The sequence below is a fragment of the Python bivittatus genome, unplaced genomic scaffold (genome assembly GCF_059951505.1).
Source record: "Python bivittatus isolate LINGU-HERP-01145 unplaced genomic scaffold, Pbiv_v1 ctg000590_np1212, whole genome shotgun sequence".
Taxonomy (NCBI): domain Eukaryota; kingdom Metazoa; phylum Chordata; class Lepidosauria; order Squamata; family Pythonidae; genus Python; species Python bivittatus.
In genome coordinates, this window is record NW_028277086.1 from 30,221,043 (window position 1) to 30,232,500 (window position 11,458).

An 11,458-nucleotide genomic window follows, 5' to 3' on the forward strand; every position below is an offset into this window, starting at 1 on the left:
GACACCAATAGGGTCATTTCCATGACATGTTTGTTTTTGATACCCCACTAAGAACTTTACCTTTCATGTAAACGTACCCCTGTTCTGGGGATGAGAAGGTCAAACAAACACTATTTCACTGTGATATGCATGCCCCAAGACACAACCTTAAAAAAAATAATGATAATGTATGACTTCCAGCTCTGATATATTAAGAAAAAAGGTTGTGTTGCTTATGTTAATCTAGAAAAGCATCAGTAATTACAAATACCAAATATGTAACATTTTGCACTTTAAGAATGATTTTATTCTGTCCTCCTGATACATAAAATCAAAGGGTGTATGTGTGCACACACACACACAGAAACTTCATGATAACTGCCGTTTTTATGCACCCATGCAGCTTTAGCCTATTTTTTACATTTTGGTCATATCTTCTGGCTTGGATAGAATTGTTAAGATGTAGTGTTAGGGATTCCCACAGAAATAACATAGCTATACATATGTTAGGCAAATAATTTAATTATGGATGTAGCAGTGAATGTACACCTTGTTCTCTACAGTCAACTCATCAGAATAGCACTCTTGCATATTTTATCACTCATTACTCACTTTCCAGTCTGATAATTTGATATACAAACTGTGGCATTTACTCAGTAGCTGCCCATACATTATAAAAGATGTCCAACTTCTTAACATGTACTATAAAGTTTCTCAGATAAAACATGTTTTGTGAAAATGAGAAGCCTTGTAGAAATGAAACTAAAGGTCACTGAGGAACTTTGGACCAGTTATTCTCTCGCAGCCCCATTTACATCACAGAGTTGTTATTGGAGAAAAATGGAGGAACGTCCATTATGTATAATGCCTTGATTTCTTGGTGGAAATTGGGTATATATTATAATGAGCAAATAATAAATGAACAGATTGCACAACATATTGCAATGTTCTGAGTGTAAGGAAAATTTTTAATGTAATATCCCAATATTTATTTCTCATTAAGAGAAAGACATATAAAGTACTTCTACATAAAATTTCAAATCATGTTTCCACAAAGACTGGCTACAGTTTTACTTAAATAGTATATATATATATTTCTATCTTTCTAAGGCACTGAAAATAACAATTAAAAGACTATGTTGGAGGATGATATCCCCTCAGTTCAGTATATGCTTTTAAAAAAAAAAGCTTTGTAAATGGTATTATAAAACAGTATGCTTATATTATTTACGTATTACTTCTATATTTTCTAATTTAAAAGAAAAATAACTCTTTAAAATGATTATAAAGAGTTATTTTTTTACTACTTTCTCACTACTTCATTTAAAACATCTATTGTTGTGGGAAAAAAGGAGGCAGGAGTAATAGGAGTGATTGCTGCCCTGAGTTATATATAAAGCAGGATAGAAATATAATAATAATAATAATAATAATAATAATAATAATACCACCGCCTATGTATTTCAATATAGTAGTGAATTGTAGTTCTTAGCACTATACATATGAAGCACTATACATATGAAAAACAGTTCTTAGCACCATACATATGAAGATAATAGCATAATTCAAATGTCTTGATGCATATGTATAGTCAGTGGGATTAAATTTCAGACTAAAATGATCACAAATCTTAAACCCCTGTTAAAATGTGAAATACATTCCAGTAACAAATACATTTAAACAACAAGCAAAGAATAACTTTCATCTAAACAAATGACTACAAAAATGTTAAAAAGCATGCTTTGATGCTTGAATGTACTCAAACATTCAAATTTCCTTTTGCAGGAAATTTTTATCCAAATAAGCACTACATAATATTCCAAACTCTTTTACTGTCAATGGGACTATGACAGTTCAATAAGTGGAGTTGCAGAAATCTATGATATTTGATTTTAAAATTTAAATTTACTACAAGGCTATTGAAATGGAAATAATGAGGCTCTGTTAATTCTACATTGATCAAGTACTACTATTGCATGCTAAACAAAATAAAGCAAACAAACATAGGATGTACTTTGAATGGCTTTTCCTTGTTATTTCTTACATACTTTTCCAAATCCAATTTTTAAATTCTTAACACTGATACTTTCATCCATAATAAGAATAATGAGAAAATTGCAAGCAATGTTCACTGGAGGTATACTCGTCTTGTCACCTAAATCCCAGTTCTATCATTCATAAGCAAGGTGGCACAATAAATGAAACAATATCTTTGACTAATTTAAAATACAAATATGCAAACAGCATTAGGGAAGCCAGACAGACTATTCTGCTTCATTGATGACAGATGCAGAGCAAGGCTTGTGCAATTAAGCCTTCTACTTTGAACCAGACTTGAAGAGCTAGAATCTTCCCTTCCAAAGGCAAAGGAATATTAGCCGTTCAGCTGAATGGCAGGTGCTATATGGTATTTACATTTCCTGCTGAAGATGCTAGCTAGCAGACCCAACCAGTTGACCATGAAAATTCTTAGCCCTAAGTGACCCAAAGACTGACTATAAATCCATCCCATAAAACACAGTCAATGCTCCATTTGTTCTTCTAGCTGTTCAGTATGTGATGTTAAACATTTTACTATAATCTAGTTACATTGGGATCTTTTAAAGGCTGGTAGCAGTAATTTGTTGACGAAACAAAGGATTACAGTAAACTTTTGTTTAAAATAAACACATTACAGCGTCAGCATCACCCAAGGGAATGCCACTTAAGGAGAGGATTATGCAATTATATTGCATTTTAACAAGAGGAATGAATCAAAGACATAAAAACAGATGGGGAAAAAGGTACTAAATTAATTCCTGTGCAAAAAGTTAAGGTTACAAAACAATGCAGCTTGCCAATAACAATGTTGGACCTTTTTATTCACTACATTTGCCTTAAATTGGAAAATATTCAGACTACTACAACTGCAAATCATGGTAGCCAGACTAAAGTCTGCCAATGGACTTTATAGAATCAGCTTTGTATTGACTATCCTGGCTTCCAGTTTGTTTTTCAGCCCAATTCAAGGTCCAGGTTTTGACTAATAAAGCCCTGAACATCTTAAAGCCCAGCTTCCAGAAAAACAACCTTTTTCTATGATCATCTTCAGAAACACTTTTACAGTGGCACCTGTAAGGGATGCAGGGGATCAATATAATCCATAGTTATCTGTATTACTTTACAACATTTCAATAAATGCCTAATTATTACCTCATTTACCTCATTTGTGTCCATGTGTCAGCCTTACCAGGAAGACCAGACAGGAAACACGACTAGATGAGCCAATTCTACTTTACTGTAAGGCTACATTAACAGAATCTTGCAAGTCTGAAAGTACAATTCTCTCCCCATCTCCTTACACCCTGAGAAATTAGGGAGGGTCTCTTCTGAGCCTGTTGCCCTCTCAATTTTGCAGCTGTGGGCTATGCTGTCTCTTATCTGACCGTTCCCTAGGCAGCATCTCTTCGCCCTGTCTCCCAAGGTCTTTTCCACATACCATTACATCATGTATATCATTTGCATAATTATACAATTCTAATTAATTACTTGCATAATTACATTTAAATGAATCATCTGGATTCCCTCAGATAAAATGGACTTTGTCCATTATTTTCAGCTGATGTCAGCTGAACCAATATTTTTCATCTTGTATCCAAAGTCCACAAAATCAGTTGAATCAAGGTTTTACTGTTTATGTCTAATCAAGAAAGACAAGGCCAGAGGGTAGACAATGCAGGATCCTTTCTTCAGAATTACATGTATGGAATTGGAAGTTGGACAGATTTCAATATTGTTTTGGAATAATTCAAGTAAATGTCTGTTTTTAATTTTCTTCTTTTTTATGATTTTGATACATTCCTCCAATTTTTAGTTTCATTTTGAAACTTCTGATAAGCAAATGTTCAGAGAAGTTGCCCCTCGATGCAAACTTGGCTTATCAGTAAGGTCCTATGTGATGATAATTACAGATTTATTGGAAGGACACTATATTTCAGGGATATCTGAAACTGCAGAGGATAAGGTATAACTGGTGGGGAAGAGACAACCTAGTGAAAGATAGAGAAGAGTGAGTTTCCGGATAACATGGTCCAGGAAGGTTGAAGGCAAAACTTACTTCCCTTTGGACTTGGGAGGATTAAAAGGCAGAGAAAGATTTAATAAATTTGGAAGTAGGTATAGTGAAAACTGACTTCTGTGATGAATAAGTTCTCCCTAGGCTAAGATTGATACTGTGATATATTTGACTATTACTATGGAGATGCTAAATTAACTTGGAGAAGTCTTACCAACTAGGGAGCTTATCCCAGTGATTTATACATACTTTTAACAAATAATAAATAAATAGGTTTACTGATATGTTATATTTTTCACAGGACCCAAACATTCCTGCTATGCTCAAAAAGCCATTTCACATTTGTCAAAATCATTTTACACTCATAAATCGCCATTAAATTCTATGCTGGCCTATTGGTATTATCATTTAAATTGCCTCCATTAAAAATTAGAAGTCTTAATTCATAGCTTCTCATTAAAATCACAAATCTACATTTTTTTCATTCCCCAAATATTCTAAATTCACAAATTAAGACTAATGATGCTCATAATTGATTAGCATTTTTAAAAAAATGATGAGAACCAGAGATTATATATTTGGCCTGTTGAAAGGTTTCTTACTGCTTCTGTGCAGGTGGATGGTACCATATGCCACGTGGAAGTTCATCAGTCTGCAGTACAGACAAGGCCTTTAATAAATTCCATTCACTTCCTTGGCAAGCAAGCAGTTGCTTGTGTTAGGGTGGATGGGAAGGCATATGGCTTCCAAACCACAGTATAACCTTTGCTATATATACAAGTGTATACTTTCTCATAAATAACCAATACTTATTTAGCTTGATCTTGATTATAGTTTTGGAATGCTATTACTTCTGCCTTAGGCAAATGAGAAGCAAGTATTTTTCAAGGACAATTCTAGCTGAAATTCTTTCTAAAGGATCAAAGCAAAACATGCTTAGAAGCAATGAATGCAGCTTTGTTTCCTCAATCATCAATAGCAACAGACATAAAGATAGTGTGTTTCTGAATACTTATGGAAAGATCATCAACACTTTCTGCCCTGAGTCTTCTGCCGTGGCCCACATGTTTTCTACTATAAAACATGAAAGAAAAGGTGTTGTTCTGGTCAAATAAAAATAAAGTTTACTAGCTTGCGTCTAATGTTTAAGCAGGCCAAACCCTGCCAAAGACATTAAAACAACATCTGCAAGACAGATTTTCATTAAATTGATCAGTTTAAAGCTAAGCTCTTAGGCAGATGATGCCTTAGAGCTAACCTTTCACCTTGAATTAGAATTAGGTCACCCAACTTTTCTAGTGTTTGAAAAATTAAAGTTAAGGGTAAAACTAATGCTAATATTAATAGTATTATGAATCAATTATTGCCTATTAAAAAAGCAAAATAATTTTCATACTGCTCTTGCCTCTCCTAACTGCTTTTCTGAAGTGCCAGTAAATATGTAAATGACTGTGTAAAACCAAATAGTAAAGAAATATTCAATAACGCTTATTCTTGCTATTAAAGAACAAAAAATTAGCAAACCGGATTTTTTCATTTATTCTTCTGATTGCAGTATATTTATACCATAATCAGTGTATTATAGAAGTCTCATTCACTGCAATGGCACCTTCTTCAAAGTAGATGTTCTTTATTTATATCTTTGCAAAACCAGTATTGGTTTGTCATACTAGGCAACAAATTATAAAAATTACTTTTTTTAATTCAGTAGACAGGAATGTTTTAATATTTGATTAGCTTCCATTTCTTACATAAGGTCTTATCCACACTCAAGCAATTCTGAGGCTGCTGTTTGTTTCCTCAAAGCAGTTATTTATTTAGAAAACGTATACAGCCACACATCTAAAGAACATAGCTCTGGATGGCAAACAATATATACAAAAACCAATATAAAATCCCTAACCCATTAAAATACAGACAGTCCCCTACTTGCGAACTTTCGTGTTGAGAACTTTTACCAATACGAAAAAGATGGACCCAGCAGTCAGAACTGGAAGGCGGAACTAGAAGGCGGGAGAAGGTGGGAGAAAGCGGGAAAGGGTTAGCTTGTAGTACGCCACAAACCAACTTTTTCCTGCCTTCCGTTTTGCACTGGAGGTTTGTATTAGAGTTGGAATTCCCAGAAAGGGTTAGTGTGATGGAATGGTTTGATGAAGGCCACGCTCAGGGAGATAAGCATTTCCTTACCCCCCAGCAGGAGCGTGGAAAGGTTAAGAAGATGAGACTGGCACCACCTTAGGAATCCACGGTGTTTTGGCTTGCTGGCTTGGGAAGTTTAGATTCAGTCTGGAGAGGTTCTGTCTTGGAGGTGGAAGCTAATAAATGCAACAGAACTGTATCTGTACTGTCTTGTGGAGTTCCTTGGGCTGAACCTACAGTTAGTTTACCCAACACACTCCATCACCAGGTGAGGCAGGAGAGGGGGCAGAGGTTCCTGTCTCACCCAGCAATAGAGTGCACCGCACCCCACTGGCTTGTCCCTTAGTCCAGGGAGCCACCACTGCCTTTCCTGCGTCGCCCAGCCAGCAACAGAGCACACTGTGTAAACTAACCCTTTCTGGGAACTCCAACCCCAATGCAAACCTCCAGCCTCTTCGAAGGCAGGAAAGGGTTAGTTTGCAGCCTGCCTCTGCCCCCTCTCCCCTCTCCCCCACTACCACCCCCTCTCCTGCCTCATCAGGCAATGCATTGGCAGCAGAAGATAGGGCTCCTCTGACCACAGCACTGCCCTGCCTCCTGCCTCCTTTTTTTTTTTTTTTACTTTTTACTTGGTTGGACTTATAAACAAAACGGACTTACAAACAGCCTCTTGGAACATAACCTGTTTGTAAGTAGAGGACTGTCTGTAGTATAGTATAGTACCAAAACCAAACAAATAACAAACATACCACAAAACAGTTCCATAAAACGCACAAATATATTGGTTCCCCTAGCATCCTGGCCCTAACACTTGGGGAAAAAACGGCCTTCTGGAAGGTCAAGAGGGTTGGGGCCATCCAAATCTCAGGGGGGAGGGAAGGTGCTGCAACAGAGAAGACATGCCTCCATGGATCGACAAGTTTAAGAAAGGGGACCAGTGGAGTGTGCCTACCCTGTCAGATCTGGTGAAACAGGCATAACCTCATTCCATAATACCCATTTAATAGCAGTACAGTTGTGAAGATTCCAATTATTTTCCTTCAAGAAAAATGCATTTTCTCATTGCTATATTTTGAGACTGACAAAAATAAGTGCTTCTCCCCAAGTACTAGCTAGACAACAGAATTCCTTTTCTCTGCCAGTCCATTTCATTATCAGGCCTATTTCCCTGAAACTACGGATTAAGGAATCTAATTTTTACATAAACCAAAGGAGAAGAAAGACTGAAGAATTTAGTTAAGAAATTGGAAAAACTATCACAAAAATAGCATTCTCTTCTGTTGATTTCAGAGATTAGAAGTGGGTTAGAAGTCAGCCATGATTTTATGGCTGTAATTTGGAACCTCTAGAATTAATTGATCAACTCCTAGGGTATTGTAACTATTAATCTATGCCTGTATGATTTTTTGTATTTAGCATTTATTTATTTTAGAGGAGAAAGGCAAGACCCTTTCAAGCAACAAAAATAATCTTCCCTCAAAAATCACACTGGTATCACTCTTGTGTCTCTAATGGACTTTATTTTATTTTTGGTTTTAAAAATTGTATAAATCCCCTTCCAGAGTTTACTCCAGGAATTAAACAGAAAGCAGAACACTTCTCTGCCACAAAAGGAAAACATGTTGTCCATACCATCTCAGTGCTTTGATAGGTAATACTGTAAAATTATCAGAGCTCTGAATAAAAACGTCTTCTATTTTTTGAATAAACTCTTAGTATGGGTATTAAATCCATATAAAACCAAAATGCAGCATCCACATATGAAAGGTTTAGGACTTCCATGGTTTGCAGACACAAAATAGAAAACGTTGGGTCAACCAACCTAACGTAATTCAAAAGTGGCCACAGTTATATGTTGTTTTAAATCCCACTAGCTCTGTGTATATTCTGGAGTTTTGGGAGGGAGGGGGGCATATTTGGTTTTATAAAAAATTACTTAACAAGAAAAATAGATTTGCATTGTAAGATTCAGGGCTAAAAAGTGGCCTCTTTAGAATCACTACAGCATTATGAAATTTTCAGAAATCTGGAGACTTTCTTGCTTGGGCTTCTAAACAGTAGCCTACTATCACCAACCCTAGCTATTCAGCTATGCCAGTACAATGTCACAGCTAAACTAAACATGATGGAGCAGTCATACATGTGCTCGTTTTGTTTTTATTATACAAACATGTTTATCTCATACTTCTAGTGCACAGCCACAATGAGAGGTCTAATTTGTATTTAACCATACAAGAGAGGTAAGGAAAACAGACCCCCAACCACACCTTGATGTATTCTACTACTCTATAGCAGTGTTTAACACTGGGAGTGTTAAAATTGCTTTACATTTTATTTAGATAATGTATATCACTTCCCATCTCATAACAGTGATTCTGTACATGGCCAATTCAGTATCCTAAACTGTATAAACCTTTTAAATAAAACCTACAGATAAATTTGGTTAAAAAACTCTTTAACATAAGGGGGTGCAACAGATACTGCAGAGTAGATACATGAAAAAAAAAATGGAATAGGCCTGCTCTCCATATTACAGAAAAATTCATTTAATTTGATCTTAATAGGTTAAGAAAACAGGAGGCACGAATATTAGGTATGTTCGCCACCTTGAGTTATATATAAAAAAAAGTGGTATAAAGAGAAGGAGAAAGAGAAACAGACTATATAAGCTGTGCTATTTTTTTCTTGCACAGCGCCTACTTGTAATTAGCAAAAATATTGTTAATTGCTAATTATTGATTCTTGACAAATATCACACATTTCTATAAATCTAGCTTACAGAATATTTCTTCTTTCTCTTTAAGCCTTTTGATTGCAATCTTTCAAAAGTCAATTCTCTCTCACATTTTAAAACAAAGCAAGATGTGCGATATAGAACCTAATCAAGTGACAGCTTGATATTACTGTAATTATATGGCTTTAATACAAATATTCTGATTCCACTGTAATTTAAGTGCTTACTTTCTAAGAGCTGTCTTCATATTCTCTCAGTACTTCAAGTAAAATACTTAAATTGGGAATTGCAACAAAACAATTGCCCTTGACCAAAAAAAAAAAAAATGTGATACTTTTGTTTAATTTCTTACATGTTTTTATTGCTAACATTTATCTTTGCTAAACCATGTTTTAAAGGAGTAAGGACAACTACTTCAATATCCTGCAAGATTCACCCTGGTAAGTTTATTACATATAAATTAATATTACTTCTAAGAATTATGGATATGGGAGAAAATTCACAGTAGCATATACAGAGGTATCTACTTTCTTGATAAGCACCACATTATACAATTACTTAGGAAGATCTCTAAACTCATATTGAAAAGTAAAATGGTGTCAGGCACTCATGACAACTATATGTCTGTAAACCTGTCTTTTGATTACCAGATGTCTAGAAAGTTTTTATGAAATCACCCTCCCTAAAGTGTTTGAAGACCGGCAGAAAGCTAGAGCTCTATTCCACTTGGAGCTGAAGACCGTAACACTGAGTAATACTTTTAACAGTCTACCTCCAAGGAGATGAATTTCATATTATGTAATTCGAGCAGGTCAAGCATAAGAAGGCTGAATTGGGCTACTAAGCAAAAGGCTGAAAAGGCTGAAGGCCAAATATTTTCAGAAAATTGTCCTACACAGAGGGGAAAGAGAAAGGAGAGGAAAAGGGAAAAACAACTTATTCTTTATCTAATTCAAAATACAACATATATACTTATTATTTTGGACTTTAAAAACCAGCTTTCAACTATCTGTCTAACTTCCAATAATTTATACACAGTTAACTTTTTTTTACTAGCCTTTGTTGGAAAAAAGTTACCTACAGAACTATTTACCTATTTTATTTTTACTTTATAGATGTATGCAATTTTACAGTTGGATTTGAGAAGAAGCATACATTATTTTTCAACAGCTGCTTTAGTCAATAAATATCAGTATTAGTATTACTCAGTAATACTTTCCAAAGTAGACCTTTCAGTATGTTAAACTTACTTTACATTGTATTCAGATAATGTATATGGCTACTCATCACACAACAGTGATTCTGTTCATGGCCAATGCTGTATCCTAAACAGTATAAACCTTTTAAATAAAACTTACAGATAAAGAAATTAAAAAAAACACCAGAGCAATTACAAATCTGGAATGCAGAAATGAATGTGCACAACCCTATGAAGCAATCCAGTAAAACACTACTAAAAACATTATCCAACAATTAGAATTTGGAAGCATCATGGCATATTAGGTTGTAATGGTACTCATCACCTTGTCATATTCAAAGCATTTTTCTTCCAAGATTCAAATCAATACATTTACCTATCTGCTGACACTTATTTGTACATCACATCTTTTCATGTTTTGGTAAGGCTTAGAAAAAGAAGTAAGCAAAAAGACAATAGACCATGCTGGTAAATCTCATAGTAAAAACATGGTTCAGATGTGTATGTTTTCAATAAATATTGAAGTCTTAGGCTTTGGCTGAGATGATTTATGATTTATCAGTAGCATGAAGCTGTATATTTTTTTTACATGCGGTAGTGAACAACTGTCACTTCAAATATGTGAAAGCCTTTGTAGTTAAGAATTGGCTAACAAAAGTAATTATAAGGTACATGATACTTTTAGTTTAACAATTTCACCTAAATCCTATGCACACATATTTAGGAATAAAACTCAGGTAACTCAATAGGATTTACTTCTGAATATGCATGCAAAGGATTGTGCTGATAATGAAAATGTAAAGATTGATTGATTAAATAAATAAATAAATGGACAATTAAAGAGTTAAATAACATGTTTAAGGTGCCATTTTTGAGGTGGCAGTCTATTTTTTGTTACTTTCTTATGTTCAATAAACCTTTAATTTGCAGATCAATCAACATTTCCTTTTTCTGTCATTTTGAAAATTAACTGCCAGCTGAAATTACTGGTGGGTGCTTACCTTGTAAAGTTTCAAGGCTGTCTCATGCCTGTGATTGGTGGTGTGTAAGCGCAATTTATCCACACTGTTGGTGTAGTAGTCACAGGCATTACATTTTAGGTGAACGGGGTTGCCAATGGCAATGCACTTCAGCCTCCACTCATTCGTTTTTCCTCCTTCCTTAATATGTGCCACCAGTTGATATTTCTGCATGTGTTTGTCAGTCTTGCAGTGGAGCTGGAAGTTGGCTTTGAGCTGTGTGTTGTAGTTACACAGCTTGCATTGGTATATGTCTCCAATGACAGCCCTCCACTCCTCTTCAGGGAGAGAACGTTCACTGCTCACATGCACACTTAGGGCCTCCAAGCTGTCAG

The 11,458-nt window shown here is 35.1% G+C and overlaps 1 protein-coding gene across 2 annotated transcripts in view; it reads right to left on the minus strand.

Annotated features, from left to right (window-relative positions):
• ZFHX4 (zinc finger homeobox 4) overlaps positions 1–11,458 on the minus strand; it is a 174,655-nt gene that overhangs the window by 135,129 nt on the left and 28,068 nt on the right. For both annotated transcript variants that reach the window (XM_088149216.1, XM_088149215.1), the window contains exon 3: positions 11,106–11,458. This exon is cut by the window's right edge and continues 150 nt beyond it. In XM_088149216.1, coding sequence (XP_088005342.1) covers positions 11,106–11,458 — 353 coding nt within the window. The remainder of the gene's footprint in view (positions 1–11,105) is intronic.